This window comes from Hesperophylax consimilis, chromosome 15 (assembly GCF_061612785.1).
Source record: "Hesperophylax consimilis isolate HC1 chromosome 15, BYU_Hcon_1.0, whole genome shotgun sequence".
Taxonomy (NCBI): domain Eukaryota; kingdom Metazoa; phylum Arthropoda; class Insecta; order Trichoptera; family Limnephilidae; genus Hesperophylax; species Hesperophylax consimilis.
In genome coordinates, this window is record NC_142850.1 from 28,565,431 (window position 1) to 28,585,173 (window position 19,743).

At 36.3% G+C, this 19,743-nt stretch overlaps 1 protein-coding gene across 8 annotated transcripts in view; it reads right to left on the minus strand.

Moving 5' to 3' along the window:
• LOC149417587 (uncharacterized) overlaps nucleotides 1–19,743 on the minus strand; it is a 201,898-nt gene that overhangs the window by 122,176 nt on the left and 59,979 nt on the right. For all 8 annotated transcript variants that reach the window (XM_089640424.1, XM_089640422.1, XM_089640423.1 and 5 more), the window contains exons 3-4: nucleotides 10,542–11,056; nucleotides 2,235–5,133 (exon numbers count right to left, since the gene is read on the minus strand). In XM_089640424.1, coding sequence (XP_089496550.1) covers nucleotides 2,235–5,133; nucleotides 10,542–10,669 — 3,027 coding nt within the window. In that variant the 5' untranslated portion in view covers nucleotides 10,670–11,056. The remainder of the gene's footprint in view (nucleotides 1–2,234; nucleotides 5,134–10,541; nucleotides 11,057–19,743) is intronic.

Here is a 19,743-nt window from a genome sequence, read left to right on the forward strand (position 1 = left end):
ACCGAGGTGGAAATGGGCCTCATCACTCAAGATGATTTGCATTTGATTCACTCAAGTGAATTTTAATAATTTCAATGCGTTGTTGAAGCGTGTATCGTTCCATTTTTTATTAATGGCATAGTTTCTACTTGTCAAATGTCTAAAAATGACAGCTTCAAAAGTAACATCTACCGAAATAGCGGGCTATCCAAAATAATACCTCTTATTGGAAAACCCTGTACTTAAAGTAAGTTCAGATTTCAAAAATTCACCTACAGTACGCTTCAACATTGTGAAACCCTCCATCGTTCTACATATAAATCAAATGTAGAAAGAGTTCAGAAAAGTTTTTGAAATATGTTTCTCAACGCACGCGAAATGACGAAAACTATATCTCGATGAACCTTAAAACTCTTATATGATCAACAAAGTTACAACACAACACATTAACTACATTCATAGTACTTGTGATAACTTGGATTGTACCTGCTTATATGGTTCAACCTTAGTTTAATATGTTATTTAGTATGGTGACCGGATAAATCATCACAATGATAATTCATCACATCTTTAAAAAGTTATATAAAGTCATGGAAAGTGATGAAACAAAAACTTTATTAACTGGGTTAGGTAGGTTAGGTTAGGTTAGGTTGGGTAAGGTTTAATTTTTTTTCATCGTTTCTAATGACTTTATATCACTTATTAAAAGTGTGTTGAATTGTCACTGTGTTGGGTTATCATGGAACCGCTCTGCATAATAATTATTACTTAATAATTTGTTATCCTTTGTGCTGTGCATAAAAACATTCTCTTAAAACATTACTTTATCATCATCTTTCCTTTCTTTATTGATTTCAGTAGTTTGAATTGAAGAAAATAACTTTTATATCCAAGTTAACATAACCCCAGGCATTAAGTATTTAATAATTACAATTGTTTTAGCTTTAAGTGGACGCACTTTATCAACTGTTTTTAAATTATTTTTTTTCAATTTTGTTCTTCAATTTTAAATATCATTATTTTATTGGTCAATGATAATAATCTTCCACTTATAAAAATTAATTTAATAATAATTGAAATAATCCTGTTTGTAACGCTTATAAATAAATAAAAATACAAGGAGTAGGTAGATACTCCTCTTTTTATCTGCCTCTTGTCACGACACATCTGAAATATTTGATTTACTTGATCGTGCCGTCCATGTCTTACCGGGCGTCCCGTAAGACATGGACTTCCATCTACTTGCGCAGTGTTAATTCTCCAGACACGCCTTTCTACGTCCAAATAAGCGCCCCTATCTTGATCTTGTTCATTAAGCTACATCGGCTTTGCATTATTCGCCTCATTACTCATTAGTCATTCGGTCGTGCATGGTTTTATCACTACATGGTCTCATTCCTATTGCATTCTACTTTCTCACTCTGCCCATTCCATGTTTTACTGCCATTCATTAGGGTTGAAGTCAGAACTCCACAGTGGACTGCTAGCCTCGCTTCGTTTGACAAGATTTTATTACCAACAACTGCATGAGTTCTTTTTGTACATCATTCCCCATTTTTATCAATAATAGTATTTGTAAGGTAAAGCTTTTCTGAAAAAAATCACCTCAAAGGACTTATACTAACTATATTCTTGTGTCAAATCCAAGATATTGCGGTGTATTTATTGGCGAAATGTTCGATGCAAAACAATTTTGTAATGTCTGAAATATTTCTATTTAAAATCTGCTAAAAGGAAAAATTGATTTGTTTTAATAAAACCCGTTATAGAAGACGCCTGTCATACGTCAAACACAACGTAGTTATAATCTAACTATTAGGTAAAAATCAGCAACAATTTCTAGAATGTCGACGGAAATGCAAATTCTGCATCGTTGCAAGTTGCAATGTTGATTGAGATTTCCACCATTATAATCTTGTAAACACGTGAATAACTTAATGCATTGTTTATAAATCTAAAGGCGATTAATTATACCGAGGAAAATTCCAGAAAATTCATAAAAAGAAGACGAATTTGAGGAATTCATTATTATTATTATAATAAATAGGAAAGTTAACCGTATCGCAAATTTTTTTAAGGTAAAGCGAGTTTTTATATTCAAAAAGTTTCCTTTGATCTGTAGATTAATTGCTGGAAATAAACACAGAAAACCAAAACAAACATCAATCGGTGAAGATTAACGAGCGGATATTGCAGAATAATATCGTCTGGTAACAGGCTTTGGCTTAACACTAAAATATAAATGAAGAACTTACATTGTGTCGCTGGACGCAGAAAGGAATGCCATCAAGAGAAGTGTCAGTGAGGAGTCTCTCTGAGCTCCCTCTCAACAGTTCTGCTAGCAGCTCTGGACTCGGCTCCAGCTTCTTCTTGTCATCGGCATTACTGTTCCGGGGAGAGAACCCTTCCAGCTTGGAAGGGCTGGAGGTGGTCCTCTGGTGAAACACTATTCCACGACTCACACTTTCAGAGGGAGAAGTCACTGGGTTAGGAGCGGAGTAGGGAATATTTGCACTTACTTTACGCTTCGGAGATGAACGAATCACCGTTTTCTGACTAGGGGAACTTGATAAACCGAAAGAATTTTTCAACTGGGTGTCGTCCAAGGAATGATTACCGGCACCTCTACTCCTCGACACTACGATTCGCGGTTCTGGTATTCCCAGAGAGCTGGTGTTGGAAGCTAAGGAAGTTCTGCTAGATCCAACATTCGGACTTATGGGTCTTCCAGAGGGTGATCCGACTAGTTCATCCAAGAATTTCAATTCTTCGTCGTGTTTTGATAATTTTCCTTCTGGCTTCTTCATTTCTGCTTCTAACATTTGACCATAAGGACCTCTAAGGGGTCTTTTAGAATATCGTCTAGGAGCATGCACTCCCCTCTCTTTGGTATGCTGACCTCTAGTCTCGTTATCAGACACGTCTGAAGGATTGAATGGAGAAGGGGATGTTCTATCTCTGTTAGGGGTGGACAGTCCTCCTGATTCACTTTCACCTTCGGATAAAGAGTCAGCTCTGGCCAGCAGGGTGCACCTCTTATTATTCAATTTAGGAATACTAAATTCTTCCTTTTCCTCTGAACTCTGATAAGTCAAGGCCGGTCTGGAATTCCATCGAGGCTCCGTGAGTGACTTAGGCCACAGCGGGGCAGCTTGATCGTCAGCTTCGGGGCTCATGGGCTCATCTTGCGGAGAGGTCCAGATGCACGCCGTGTCTTGCCCAGTCCAACGCGCTGAATCTCCCGGTTGCCTAACCTCGATCGGTCGCGTGTTGTCAGAAAGCGTTCGAGACCTATTTCTGCCATTATCTCCAATAAATAATTCGGAATCACCCGTTTCAAGGTTCACAATTTCCCCGTTTGGAACATCCTTGATCAAATTTTCCCCGAACTGAGCGCTGATAACCGATTCCGGTAAAATTAATCCGCTAAGTTCGTCTTGAATGGGCCACTTTGTTATGTATATACCTTTCCTTCGTTTAGATTTATCTAGGACGCGTCTCTTTTCTTCGGATACTGGGGGAGGCAGTTTACTCGCATTCTGGACAGTGGCCAATAAGTTTTCTACTTGTTCACTTGTAATAGTTTCGTCATCAGGCGTTTCTAAAATATTCTGTTGGTTTGAAAATTCTTTACCGTCTCCATTTGTGCTCTGGCGATCGATCATTCTTGCGTCTGACAATTTCGTTTCATCATCGCAATCTTCCCCTACCCATCTCTCCGAAGGAATGTTGGACCACTCTTTAACTATGCATTCATACACCGGCACAGGTATCACACTTGCCGTAGCAGTTTTGAGAACTTTACCCTCGGGGGTTTCTATAAATATTTGCGCGCGAGTACACTCAGCCGTCACTTCAATCACAGGTGTTTGTCTTTGATCTTTGCTATTTTCAGAAATTACATTCCCAGGTGACAACGAGTCAATTAGCTGAATATTCTCAGTCGATTGTATACGTACAGCGACGTCTGTTTGTTGTTCATAAGGTAAGGATAACAATAAATCAGTCGGATTTTGCACACCCTCCGATAGAGGGAAATCGAAAGGGCAAAACCTCTCAGAGGGCCCTTCGGTGGGAGAGATCGTGTCACTGTGCGCCCGAGCGCTATCGGCTAGGGAAGTATCACTTTCTTCGCAGACTTCGCGCAAAGTATGATTTTTGGGAATGTACTGCAAACTTTTACGACCTCCACAGTCTATACCCGCAAATGACAAGTCACTGTCAACACTAGAACTACGGCCAGGCAGCGGGTGGGTCAGCGATCTGGTACCCGAGTGCTTGTGCGAGAGATCTGGAACGACTGTCGGAATTCTGGAAAGCGAAACGTCCATAGCTAATCCTTCGTCCGACCCAACTGCGGAATCGACAGACGGCGTTGAACCGACGTCGAGCGAAATATCTGCCGCGCTGGGGGAAGGTCGAGAGGAGACGTCACGCTTTCTCGGCAAAGTCAAGTCTGCGGCGCACACAGAGGAGCCGGCGCACGGAGAGTCCTCGACCGTCGGCAACTCTCCTAGCTTGTACGCGTTGCGCGACACTGTCACTAACTTGGGATTACTTCTCTGATATTTCCCGTCGATCGCGTTAAAGTCCACTTGGGAAAAGGAAGCACTTCTGAAAGGGATGGTACGTTGAGCGTAAGAGCCGACAATGGCTCTGGACTCCACTTTGCACGGTTTGAGGTCGATGGCGTCGAACCGGTCGTCCTCCTTGGGGCTGTCGCACTCGCTGAAGGCGCGCGGCGCGAGGTTGGCATGGTGTTGCGGAGGCGGAGGCTCGAGCACGGACTCGGGAGCGGAGACGCGCGCGCCCCGGTGCAGGCGAGGGGGTGGCAGCGGGGGCGGCGCGCGCCCCTTGAGGCGCTCCGTGAGCTCCCGCAGCCGCTCCGCCTTGTCGGGGCGCGCCTTGCGCTCGCCCCCGGAGCGGCCGCCGAAGCGGAAGCGCTGCAGGCGGTCCAGGGCGGAGGGGGCGGTGGAGGCCGGCGCCCGGAAGCAGGCGGGCAGCTCGGGCTTGGCGCTGACGGAGTGCGGCCCGCAGCAGGCGGGAGACTGGCCGCAGCACTCGGCTAGCGCGCGCCGCGGCCCGCTGCTATATTTAGCTGCCGCCAGCCTCACCCCGTACCGCACGCCGCCCACTGACACGAAGCCCGCCGCCCTAACCACGTGCAAAACACACAAACAACAAACACTGTTAAACAACAAACAACCACCAATTATCTCACATCATCACTACTGTTTTTCTACATAATTCTTAGGTCAAAATATGATAATTTCAAAATTATATTTCTTATGAGAATAAAACCTTCAATGGTCCTTGCAAATCGAAGAATAACAAGTTTTTGTTTTATCATGAGTACCGCAAAAGATTCCCAATTGCCAGTTGAACTATATGACAAAGTTGTGAAGTTGACCAAAGTGGGGAGGAGAAAAAGATTGAATAGTGAAAGGTTGAAAAGTCTATGGCTCTCTGATAACGCGTGTAGTCCAAAGATAAAGAGACTAATACTTTGTTTCCTCAAAACATGAAAAAGAAAATAAAATTAAGTTTTATTTAACTACTTTATCTTCATAACTGATCACTTTTTTTCATCACAAAATTCCGGCACCTATTTTTCCTCCTTCGTATTAACCGGGCCTCAAAAGGCGCATTAATAAATCAATTCCTATAGTCCCTATCTTAACCCTCTTTACAACGCCGCCCAGCCGGGTGGCGATATAGTTCCCTGTCTTTACACTGTACAAACATGGGCGCTCTTGTGAGGTGTCATATAAAAAAGGAGAAATTTAAAAAAAAAGCAAACACGCGTTAGTCATAAAGATTTAACGGGTTTACTTGGTTCGGTGGACCATTTGTGAATTTTATAATATAATTGATAAGGTAACTCAAACTTATGAAATGTAACATTTTTAACAAAATAACTACTTTTGAAAATATCATAAATTGACCACAGACGTATCAGTTATCAGGCACCTGCCCAGGTATATTATGGTATAAAGTTTATAATATTCTCGAGAACTTGGACAGGTGTTCCTATCTGTCATATGCATCTAGCATCCATCATAAAATTAATATGCGAATTCCCAAAAAAGATTTACGGAGGTCAAAACTTTGTCAGACCTCCAACTTTTCAAATTATTAATAATGCGTTATATAAGGATAGCTCTTTGATATACGTACACGACGTTTGTTATATGAAAGAGCTAAATTTGTACATAAATGGCATGATTTTTTTTAGATTTGAAATAATTTACGTCTGTGCTCAGATGAGAGGAAAAATAATTTGAAAAATCTCATTCACTTTAATTTACATTTTTCATAAAAAATCATGTTTTTCAGTCAAATGTAATAATTAAATAAATAATAAACACAGCAAAAAATAAACTTTTGTCAAAGTGCAGGAAAAATGTATTTAAAATAATTTTAAATATACAGGGTGTATCGGCACTAACCCGACAAACTTTAACCAGCTATTCCTTAGCGCATTTGGAGCAAAAAATGTTATGGGCCCTTTGCTGTCCGGTAGCATTTTTTTTCAATTAAAAACAAAAAAAATTAAAATTTCCACACTACATCACTGTCATTGGCATTGCGTTTCGTGTTCAACAGCTGTTATAAGCAAGTATGTCAAAAAGCGTCTTCGCTCTTTCGCATACACTAAATAATAATAGTTAAAAATGAGACGAATGGTGCCGTGCCATTTCGTTGTGATTGTAAAAGTGCGCAAATATAGGCACACACACGTGCATTATTCAACGGAATTCGAATAAAATATTTGCCAGATGGGTTTTCAACTTTGACAAAGGATAAAACAGTGGTGACATGTGGTGAAAATATGAATAGTTAATTTTTTATTTTAAAAAAAACGTTACCGGACAGCAAAGTGTACATAAGATTTTTTACTCCAAATATACTAAGGAATAGCTGGTTAAAGTTTGTCGGGTACGTGCCGATACACCCTGTATAAGAAAACAAAGTTAAATTTTTTTTTGCAACAAAGCGCAGTCTGGTGTTATTTTGAATCCAAATAAATTCGTAGACGATATAGTGACATGTTATAGATTATGATTCTATCACGAGATACATTTAAGGGATAATACATGCAGAGATTTAATTTATTTTGTGTTTAGACATCTGATTAGGTCTATGAGTTGCCTATGAACATTTTTGTTGGAGAAATTTCAGCGTTTACAGTCAATGACTATTACAGGTTTTGGAAATTGGGAATATGTAATGAAAAATATAACATCCCTTCCGAAAATCGATAGGCAAAAACGTGTTAAGTTCAAATTCATATGTACACAATCGTTTGAAACAATAACTTGCATTCGCCGGAAAATTTTATTAAACAATGAAAGTTACACATGAAATATCGAATTTGTTCTGATTTAAAATAAATTACAAATATTTTTTGCGAAAATTAGGGCAAGACATAAGACACAAGACTTTATCAAACGTTTATTATATCAGGAACGGGCTCGATAGGGTCGGTGGTTTTCACGAAACGTAACAACGTTCCGGTTTATTTCCATATTTTGGTAACGATTTTCTTGTTTCAGTTCTGAGATAAAAATTATTTAAAACTGTGGCGGAAACTAGCTTGTATAAGGTAGCAATATTTTTTAAAAATTTACGAATGTAATTGGTAAGGCATTTTTTCAATATTTCGCAAGCGCGAAATATTGGACAAATATCGAACGGGTACGTTCGGTAGTTTTCACGAATCGGAGCCTTGCTCCGGTTGAATCAAAGCATTTTAAATCTAATTCAGGAATGAACTTCGGTAGGAATTGAAACAATTGAGAAATAATAGAAAAATGATGGGATAAATACAATTCTAATTTATTGCTTGCAAATTAATGATAATTTTATGCAAATTCTGTGTCGAATTATCCCAGCAATTGAATCAAATATAGCATCGTCCATTGAAGCTCTCCCTTTATTAAGCGTTGTATTTCAACCGGAACGCTGTTCCGGATAATAAAAACCATCGGATCTTCCGATCCTATTCGTACAACGAAAATACTAAGATGAAGAAAATAAGTATGGGATAAAAAACATTATAATCATCCCTAAATAGATCTCACAAAACCAATACAATATTCAGCAGGTTTTAAAAAGTATCGAAGTATCCAATCAATCGATTTCAGCGGTATGCCTTTATCAAATTTTTACTCAACCGGAACGCTGTTCCAGTTATTGAAAACCTCCGACCTTCAGCTCCTTTTTGTATTACGAATAAACCAAAGCGGAGAAAAAGGAATTGTGCAATAAAATCCAAAATTAATGTATCGTCAAAAACACGCATAGATCGCTACAATATATCAAAACATTACGTTAATTGTGCGACGTATCGAACGAATCTCAGCAAATTAACTCAAATATGGCATCGTCCACAAATTGGCATCTCGCTGTCCGGTGACAGGCGTTCGCGCCGCCCGTAAACTTTTTTTAAAAATAAACTGTCCCAATATTAAATTTAGAATCCAACTCCGAATTCCCCGCCCGTCGGCATGAAATATTCCCGCCGGCCCATGCATGAATGAATCTAATATTGTTTTATTGCCGCAAGTGTTATTATTATTACAGGCGTGCCTTGCACCTAGTGCCTACCTGACGGGTTTACTGCAGAACTTCACGGTACCTAACCGGACTATAATCGATGTGAGATGGGATATTTTATTAACCACTATGTACTTTATGATCTAACTGGGGCTGCAATTTTCTTTATGAATGTACAATCACTGCAGTGAAAAATACTGCTTTCCCGTGACAATGAATATAATGGGTTACCAAATATGTTGCAATAGTATTAATACAATTCGTAGCAGTTAACATAGCGCCAATAAAGCGATCGACACAAATTTACATCAACTTTTCGAAGGGAATTACACTAAGGCCCCAATTGTTTGACAAAAATTCAAATGTAAAATTGTCATCAACTGGACATTCAGTGCCATTTGTTTTCTTGACATTTCAAAAGTCCACACTAAATGCTGATTCTACGTACGTTTCAGTTTTCTATCAAATTTCGATAAGTCGACAAGATTAACAACATGATACTTGTCCTCTTCTGCTGATCATAATTTGTTCAAAAGCTGAAATGCTACCCAATTTGTTGCAATAGTATTAATAAAATTCTTAGCAGTTAACATAGCGCCAATAAAGCGATCGACACAAATTTACATCAACTTTTCGAAGGGAATTACACTAAGGCCCCAGTTGTTTGGCAAACATTCAAATGTAACATTGTCATCAACTGGACATTCAGTGCCTTTTGTTTTCTTGACATTTGAAAAGTCCACGCTAAATGCCGATTCTATGTACGTTTCAGTCTTCTATCAAATTTCGATAAGCCGACAAGATTAACAACATGATACTTGTCCTCTTCTGCTTATCACAATTTGTTCAAAAGCTGAAATGGGCTAAGAATCGTCATTTAAGGGGAACCTTTCAACTGTCAAAATAACAAAATGTAATAATAATTGAATAAAATGTACAGTCTCGTTTTTGTAAAAAAAACACCACAAGGGCGCTGTACAAACTAATTAACTTAAATAAAATAAATAACTTCATAAAAACAATTTAAATTTTTGATATCTACTTTTTTCAAAACCAATGGTTTAATTGTTAGGATAAACGTATAATATTATTATAACTATTGGGTTTGAAACATATCAATCCTTTTTGATTAAATAGTGGTGTGTACAAATTTATTGATTTTATTTAAGGTTAAACGCAACGCTCGTTGTATTCTACGTGTTCACAGATGGCGTTAATTAATTAATTTTGTTTAAATACGATTTGCAAGGTATTGCTTTACAGTATTAAGACAAATTATTTGTTTGCGCCCTCATATACGCAATATGAATATGAAAATAGTTTTGTCCATATAAAAACTCAACTCTATCGAGAAAGGCATACAAATACAATATTGGATTGAATCATCGGTAAAATATTGTATTTGTGTGCCTTTCTCGAAAGAATTAAGTCTTTAAACGAACAAAACTATTGATTCATATTCATATTGCGTATATACGGGCGCAAACAAATTATTTGTCTTAATATTGTAAAGCAATACCTTGCAAAAGCGTATTTAAACAAAATTAATTAATTAACGCCATCTGTGAACACGTAGAATACAACGAGCGTTGCGTTTAACCTTAAACTAAAATGGCGCCAACAAGTGATTTTATAATTATGGAAGAAAATATAAAAAATTACTTGCTAGTATTATTATTTAAATAAATGATTAGGTTAGAAAATTTAAAAAATATATAGGAAGGTACATATACTAGAGTTCATTTTAAATTAAGATAAAGACAATTCAAAGTTTGTAATATACAGGAGTCCGGGGTAAAGCACGCTAACTTTGGGGGTTTATTCGACATGATTTTAGAAGTAAAAAAGATACATACCTTTTTTATTATTATTCCGTGAAAGATGAATTTATGTTGATGCATTCGAATGAACTACTTATTCCAAAATATCTTACAAACTAGGGTAATTTTATTATAGTAAAGATAGGTGTGAAAGTAAATTGAAAATGCCGCCCGCAGGCATACCTGTTCCAATCGTTGACTCTTTGCGACACGCGCGGGTAGTCGCTGGCATCTCTCGGCGGCCGCAGCAAGCTCTCCCGCGGACTGGCGCCATCTGTGGGCAGCGACGGGGAGCGCGAGCGGGACGCCATCTTGCTTCTTCCGCTCCGCCGATCAAGTTATCCCCCCTCCCATCGTTCCAAAACGTCGAAAACGTCGAACATGTCAACGCTTTCCCGCGTTATCCGATCTGACAGTTCCCTCGCATATTTAAATATTGTGTTTTCGATGCTTTCTAGCGTAGAACTAACACGACCCGACAACGTATTTTCTTGTTTATATTTATATCAATATTAATATTTTGCGGGAAGATTTATTGTTCAGTAAGCTACGCAGTACGTTCATCTCGGCTCGTAAACAAGTTGCTTGGTTGACGGATAAACTGCCTCAATTAAGGTAGTAATGTCGTGTTTATTAACCTCCGAGTTGTTTTGACTGGGTGTTGTGATGTTAACGTCCTTCCTCCGCCGAGGCTGTGTCTGAAACAAAGATAATAATGTTGCAACGTATATTTTGATGAAGATTATCATGTATCAAACCTTTAACCCCGCCAACGGGGTTCATTATTATTATTGTGGCTTCTGTATGGTAGGCATGGCATATAAAACTTCTTGTAGTAGCCTTCTTCAGAATTCTTAAATAAGTATAATATTACACACGGAAAAGGTTGCAGAATTCCGCTTCATGCTTTAAACGATTAAGTTATTGAAATTCAACTTCTTTTCTACTTAATCACTAAAAAAACAACAGTTAACGTCGGGGGGTATGAAAAAACAAGCATAAAATAGGTAATTATGTTCTTAGTTCGGGTTATAATAATTTATGGATATTTCCTTCCAACTCAGATTTTTTTTTAGATTAGATCCACACAGGAGGCCCTGAGAAAAAATCCCCTCTTCTGCTAACCATCTTGGGGTCTATATGTTGATTATCCAATAAATGGTTCCAGGGGCGACGGTTCCCAAACCCGCCTTCCAAATTTAAAAAAAAAAATCAATCAGATCATACAAAGAAGAAAAAAACATGGCCGTCGAATTGTCAAAACACGTGAATTTTTTTACCAAATACAGACAATTAAACTTTTAAAATAATCGTGCAGTATTACAGTTATCCATGCGAAAAATGTCAAGCGTTGTATGAAAGTTCAGCAACCAACAACATACCGACATGATAAATATCTCTATTGTCTCTAAATAGTATAAAATAAAGTCGCTATCCGCGTCTGTCTGTTTGTGCGCTTAGTTCTTCAAAACTAAGCAACAGATTTTGGTAGGGTTTTCACTATCATTTAGAGAATTTCTTCCGGAAGGTTTACATATATAATACATGCATATTACACTTAAAGAAAGTAGAGAAAAGTCGATGTTTTGGAATCAAGTCAACGTAATAAAAAAATATGTTCGTGCGCTTACTTTGCTAAAGCTGGCTAAACCTTACGAGATACATCAAAATAATGTATTACGGAATTGTAAATATTAAAAAGGCCTACAGAAAAGTAAGTGATGGTATATTATGTTTATATCCTAAGCGACCCCTAAGTAACGCCGGGTACACGTCAGCTAGTACTAAAATAAAGTCGCTATCCGCGTTTGTCTGTTTGTGCGCTTAGCTTTTCTAAACTATGCAACGGATTTTCAAAGCTGTTTTCACTATCATTTAGAGAATTTCTTCCGGAAGGTTTATATATATATAGATAATACACGCCAAGTATATTTCTACAAAGTAGAGAAAAAGTCGGGCAACGCCGGGTAAACGTCAGCTGGTCATGTATAAAAAATGATTGCATTTATGCAGAATTGAACCCGCAACCCCCAAACTCGAAATCAGATTTGTAGCAGCCCAGATGCTGTCCTTGTCCTGAAGATGCCCAGTGCCTCATTGAATATTAAAGAATAAACATGAAAATATTATTATCCATGACACAAATACATAAACATCCCATTAACTATGTAGATACAAAGGTACAAATCACAAAAACATAACCTTAAAAATACAGATATCATCTTTATTGACAAAAAACCTGCCAATTGAAACTACTTGGTACAAACGTATTTTAATCTCAACCATCTGATTGTCTGAGGCAGTAAAAACTGTCAAACGGTGAGCTTTGGTGTCAAGACATTTGACCGAAATTTTAATAACGCAATAATTAAGTTTTTACATCATAATTATTGGAGAGTTGTAATATTTGTGATAAAATTTAAGAATATTTTGCTAAAATTGGCACAAATATGCATGTCACAGAAATCCCTGGCGAAAACCGGGTAGTGACTACTAACATTTGTATGCAAATAAAAATAACATATTTTCCGTTTTTAACTAAATTTGATAAATGATTATTTGTTGGGTTACTATGCCTGTTGCTGAACTACTTTGGTGAACGCTTCGCACAGCGTTACAGTGTTCATTCCTATTAGGGACGACGGGGCTCAGTTTAATTAGTTCTTTATATCTAATATATAAGAAGACGGCTACAACAAAACTAAACCCAGAAAACCACATTAATATGATTAACGCTTGCAACACGGTATTACTTATACATACATAAAAACACACAGTTCAACATAATATGCACATGTGCTCTGGTGATGGACATTGTAAAACCCCATACAGATCATTCAATTTAGTTGGTTCAACCGTTGTGTGTCAACCGTTGAGTGTTGCGTACAGACGACGAGATGGTTGGTTCAATTTCGTCAGTTGGTAACTATAGGGAACACACGTGTATGCCTCCAACTTTATCAAAGACACATAAAATTGCGATCGCTCTGGTAGCATTGTTAACTATTAACACGAAAAGAAAAGACAAACGTCCGAGAAAATGGCTCGTGGAACTAAAAAAAATCAGTCATAATATGAAGCTATTAAGAGGAAAAAAATAGCTATTTTATTCGTTGCGTCCTTTTTAATACATTTTAACAGCTTGAAAGGGATGAAAAGAACGTTCCTGGCATCTCTATCGGAGTAAATCTTGCTAGTAGTATCCAACGAGCAAGTTAAATCCTTATGTCAAAATATCCGTCAAACTTCGCGTTCATTTGCCATGCATCGCATTTTATTTACGGTACTCTGGCGTTACAACTATTCAACGTGATAGCAACGCCCCCATATCGCACATAACACGTCTCCACACGGTTCAACTTTACATTCAACTCAAGCAGATTGATACAACCACTCAACCAAGTTGAAAGGTCTGTAGGGCACGTAACGTTTGCTAAATAAGGAGGAATCACAACGCATAATAACCCAAAAATGAAATACTTTTGGCCGTGAAAATTTCAAATAATATCTGACGTAACAATTCACGTTTTCCGCTTCGCTTTATTTAATGTATAATGCAGGGCTTCCCTAACTGTGAGTCGCGACGCCCCGGGGCGCCGCGGGATCATCCCAGGGGCGTCGTGAGGCAATCTTTATAGCGAGAATATCGTTCCATCAGCACTGCAACGTTAAGGGTTTTATTACCGTTTGTGACATCATACTTGTGTGAGACAGGTTTCTCTGCAGTTGCAGTAATTAAAAATAAGTACAGATCAAAAATAAATTTAGAGGCAGAGACGAGAGTGGCGATTTCGAAACTTCAACCTCGTTTTGAGAAACTATTCTCAGAAAAACAAGCACATCCTTTCTCATTAATACCAAAGAAAAAAATTGCTTTTTTATCTTTTTTGTTTGCTTCCATTTTTGTTTTTATGTTGTGTTCTTTATTTTGTAATAAAAAATTGATACTATTTGGAGTTTTTCTGACAAATTGTTATTAGGTAACGTACCCATACTACGTGACCCGTTCAAGGGGAGGGCTTCAAAATACTACGCTTGGTACAAATGAGCGGCGGGGGGCTAAGATTTTTAGTCCGGGGGGGGGGGCGTCGCAAAAATATGGCAACTTCCCAAGGGCGTCACAGTTGAAAAAATTTTGGGAAGCCCTGGTATAATGTATCTTATCCCCAGGTTTAATGTATCTTCATACAAAAAACTTTGAAATAAACATGATGATATTGGTAGTACCTTCATAATAATATTTGCCTAGTAAACATTTTATCCCATCTTATCTTGTTTTTAGAATGTTTTATGATTGACCATAAATGAACCTACTCTATTAATAAATCTATTTTAATTTAAGCCTCGGGAATGCCAAGAATGAGGAGCAATCTATGTTTACGTACATACATGTATTTGTTTTTCATTTTATTGATCTACTATTAAAATTAATAACTATGTACCTGTAATACATACATTTTGCAGTGAAAGATATTTCATTGAGCGTAGCAGGGTCCTGTTTTAACTCGAGCGTTTTGCATTTAGTCTGTCTATAAATTTGTTTATACATTCTGTTTCCAGTTCAAGATGGTGGCCGTTAAATGGTTCAATAAAGATTATTTTTTTTTAATGTTAAATTGTCGTGTTTATTTTTGGACTTTCTTATTCGTTTAAAAAAATAATTGCCATTGAGATAGTGAAGTTTTTTTTTAACAAATTGTATAATTCCTTATTTGAAATAGAGTTACATAAAATATATGGTTTATAATTAAGTAGTTGTGTTCTTAAGTACCTACTTCCAAATTATTTGATTTCATAGGAAAATTATGGTTTTTGATTTATGAATTAACAGAAAATGGTGAACATAGTTTTTGGACGAAAGGTTTACTGTTGACAGAGCTACTAGTTTTTGTTCGCGTCACTCTATTAGGAACATGAAATGAAATCAGTTGCAATAGTGCAATATATGTCATAGGCAAAATAAAACCGTTTCAGAATAAAAAGAATTGCGCAGTTAGTATCTGTAATTTTTATTTATTAGACTAGCTGACGTGTACCTGGCGTTACTGGGGTTATCCTTAACACACTTTATACGGGCGAAATAAGGGTCCTATTTGAGAAAATGGATTTAGTTTTTAAAAAGCTATATCTATGAAAGTAATACATATTTTTATTTATTTATTGACTTTATTTATTGGGCTTTTAAGTACATAACAATTACAAATTTCATTTTTAACAACAGGAAAAAACAAACAATAGAAAATCGAAAATTTTGATGAAATTTTTTACGTGGTACCACACCCCTACCGTAAATTTTTTTCTCTGAAATTAAGCCTACTTTTGTAATACGACTGAATTATCTGAAGTTGAAGTCAGTGTTGGGCCATTATTTTTTTTGTATGGCGTTGCAATTTTTTTTTTGCACATACCAAAAAAAAACAAAAAATACCGCAATTCCGGTGCAATAAGTGGAAGGATGTTTTACCCGTTCTACGGGTTCAAATATAGTTTACTTTTAATAAAATATTCTTCCATACAAAAGACGAGGATTTAAAGATATGGGAATTCTTGGTTCACATTTTTAAATAAATATACATATAGTTGGGACCCTTACAAAAAGGTTGGTATAAAAAAATTCTGTAAAATTATCGGACAGCAATGCCTTTTCCGCCATTCAAGCAGAACTGGTGTAAAGGTGGAACTACCCTTCCCGTACAAAGTGCGTTAAGAGATAGATAGATATATATTTTATATAAATACCATCGTGGACTTTTTTTGTCATTTAAGATGATATACAATTTTGTGGTACATTATTTTGATGTATCTTATAAGGTTTAGCCAGTGTTAGCAATGTAAACGCCCGAAAATATTATTTTTTTGACTTGATTAAAAAACATCGATTTTCCTCTACTTTCCATAAATATATTATGAATATATTGTATATATTAGCCTTCCGGGAGAAATTCTCTAAATGATAGTGCAAACCCTATTAGTTATTCTAAACTGCGTAACGGATTTTAATAGGGTTTGCACAATCATTTAAAAATGATATATATATCTAAATGATAGTGCAGAGAATTCTTTTTTAAACGAATAAGATTTAACGGTCACCATCTTGAACTTCCGGAAGAAATTCTCTAAATGATAGTGCAAACCCTATTAAAATCCGTTACGTAGTTTAGAATAACTAAGCGCACAAACAGACAGACGCAGATAGCGACCTTATTTTATACTATTTAGAGATTTATAAAGTTAATAAACATGACGATTAACAGGCAAAATGTTATCTTAAGAATGTCCAAGACAAACTAAAACCACACCACCAATTAATATCCCGTTGAACATTATTATTGTTGCAACGTTTTTATTTTATTTATTTGAAACTGAGGAATGCGAAGAATTCAGTTCAATTTGCAGTCAACAAATAATGGAATAAAGCTGGGAGACGTCTTGAAGCTTGATAATGCAAAGTAAAGACAACATCGGCACTAAATAAACAGTGAAGAGAATGCAGATATACATGAGCCATTATTATTTTTACTTAGCGTACTGCACCGCGTGCAGGGCCGTAGCGAGAAATAAAAATGCCGAACCTACGAATTTAAAATTGGGAGAAACAACATATACCTGCAGATACACTATTTTTTATTTTATTTATTTATTTATTTATACGCCCATTGGGCTTTTACATACATAGTTCATAAAAAAAATTATATTCTGAAGATTGTAAGTTGTCAGTAGTAACAGTAATAATACATATAACCGTATCCATTTTATAACAGCAAGTAAATAGTAAATGCATACAATAATTATTTGTAGGTATAAACCTGTTGTAAAAAAATAAGAATATGCCTACTCCTAAGGTATACAAACGTAAATTAGTTAAAAAGAAATGTAAAGTTTATATGTATATACTAGGTAGTGGCAGCAGTAACATGATATCATACGACACATAGTGTATGAGGCCTTTGAATTAGAAAGTTAACGAAATAATTATTGCCTGTATTGTTAGCAAAATATAGAGCGTTTGACAGGTTGTCGTGGCCTGTTAAATCGAGGGCGTTCGGTCTGCCATTTTACATACATATTTTACATACTTTATATAAAAAGTATAGTGAAGATTATAAATATAGAATAGTAAAGCAATAATATAACCTTCACCATTTGACATATAAAAGCAAGTAAAAAGCAAATGTAAACGTGATAGTTTGTAGGTATAAGCCTGTTGTAAGAAAATAAGAATATGCCTAGGATCGAACATAGGATCAAGTTCTGAGAAAACCCTTGAAATCCGTACCACTCTACATCATTTACACTTTGGTTCTCATGTCTCACAAAACACATCTTCAATGAAAAGAATTTTTTCTGTTCCCACTGGCGTAATTGATCACATTTCAATTTTCCGCTCACCTAAAATCCTTCTCTTTTCTACTCCCTACCAAAAAATATTTTTACTTTCACATTATTTATATTGATTTTATGTTGAAACTAACGTAGACCTATGAAATCTTATGTGACAGTTTGAATTCTTAAAAAAATCGGCTCCAATTTTTAAAATGAAAAACAAAAATTTGTGTATAATATTATGCATACATATAATAGGTAGGTCGGTAGGTACTTAATAGCTTTTGAAAATGACACTTAAATTCAAATCAAATTGACGTTTAGTTAATCAGAGTTACGCAGGACGCACAGACAACCGTAATTCAAATTTTTGATGAATGTTTTTATTTTACAATTTTATTTACACTCACTCCGTGCATATTTAATTTTCACTAAGAATCTTGGACAGTTAAAAGAAATTTCTACCTGGCAGCAAGCACTTATTAAACAGATGATATCATAGAATGATGAGATTTCACCAGAAAATGACGTGTGTATGAGAGATAGTGTCGTATCTCCGGATTTTCTCACAAACTCTCTTATTAAATAAAACTGAGGTTCAACAGAAAAAAATACTTTAATTGACAACGGACTCCGATATCTTAATTAGCAGGCACTTGGAATAAGATGCACTTTAGATCAACCATTTTTTTTTTTAATAGGAGTTTTTTTTACTTTTTAATCTCACCCCTAAGATCAGCCGCCCGTGTGCGCCGCTCGCATTGCACGTGTGGTTGCTATGCTCCTGCCTGCACGAGCTTGCGTCGGGAATGTACTTTTTTGCATCGCACTCGAATCGAGAGTGCCGCTAACTGCAGCAGAGGGTCTTATGCATCCACGGCAGGAATATTTTATTCTTAAAAAGATTATTATAATATCAACAATTTTCTACATAGTATATTTTTTTATATCAGAAATTTATCTTTTGTATTTTTTACCTTAAAAAATTCATCAGTTACTTAGTGAATAACGATTGAAAAAAACGGATATCCTTGAAAAAGGTATCACAAAATCTGACTTTACTTGTCAAAAATTTAAACAAAAGAAATACGCATTTCAAACTTAGGATAGACAAATAAATTAATTTTCTTGTTAAAAAAAATACTACGTTATAGGCAGGAAGGTTGAGCAGGTCCTGAAATTGTGGACACTTTGACGCTGGGCTATCACAGCATCCAAGCTATGATGGACACTGTAATGCAGTCTGAAACTTGGCTAAATAAGTAACGCAACACGGCATAATAACCCAAAAGAGAATTTTAAAATTTCCACAAAAACTACAATCAATATATTATATAAAACTCAATTTTTGCTCTACATTGTAACTAATGCACAACGATTCTTTTCGATTCAAATATGTAATGACAGAGAACAAAATAAGCTCATTCTCCAAAATAGAACTTAACGCGAAGTAGACTTTCAATAGTAACTAAAATTTTAAGGGAACTAAATTGGCTAACAGTGAAATATACGCTGACTTTGAACGCAATGATATTTAGACATAAAATAATGAATAACCTATTACCAATTTACTTTTCAAAGAAAATTATAAACAAGAAGGATATTTACAGATATAACACAAGAACGTGCAATGAAATTAGACGACTAAAAAGGACAAAGCCAATACAAAAAATACAGGGTTTTTCCAATAAGAGGTGTTATTTTAAATAGCCTGTTATTTCGGTAGCTGTTACTTTTGAGGCTGTCATTTTTTGACATTTGACAAGTAGAAACTGCGCCATTAATAAAAATGAAACGATACACGCTTCAACAACGCATTTTAATTATTAAAATTCACTTGAGTGAATCAAATGCAAATCATCTTGAGTGATGAGGCCCATTTCCACCTCGGTGGCTTCGTCAACAAGCAAAATTGTCGCATCTGGGGCTCGGAAAACCCAAGAGTTATTGTTGAAAAGCCTCTTTATCCTCAACGTGTGACTGGTGCGGTTTATGGTCCGGCGGAGTCATTGGACCTTACTTTTTCGAAAATGAGGCTGGAGCAACAGTTACGGTGAATGGA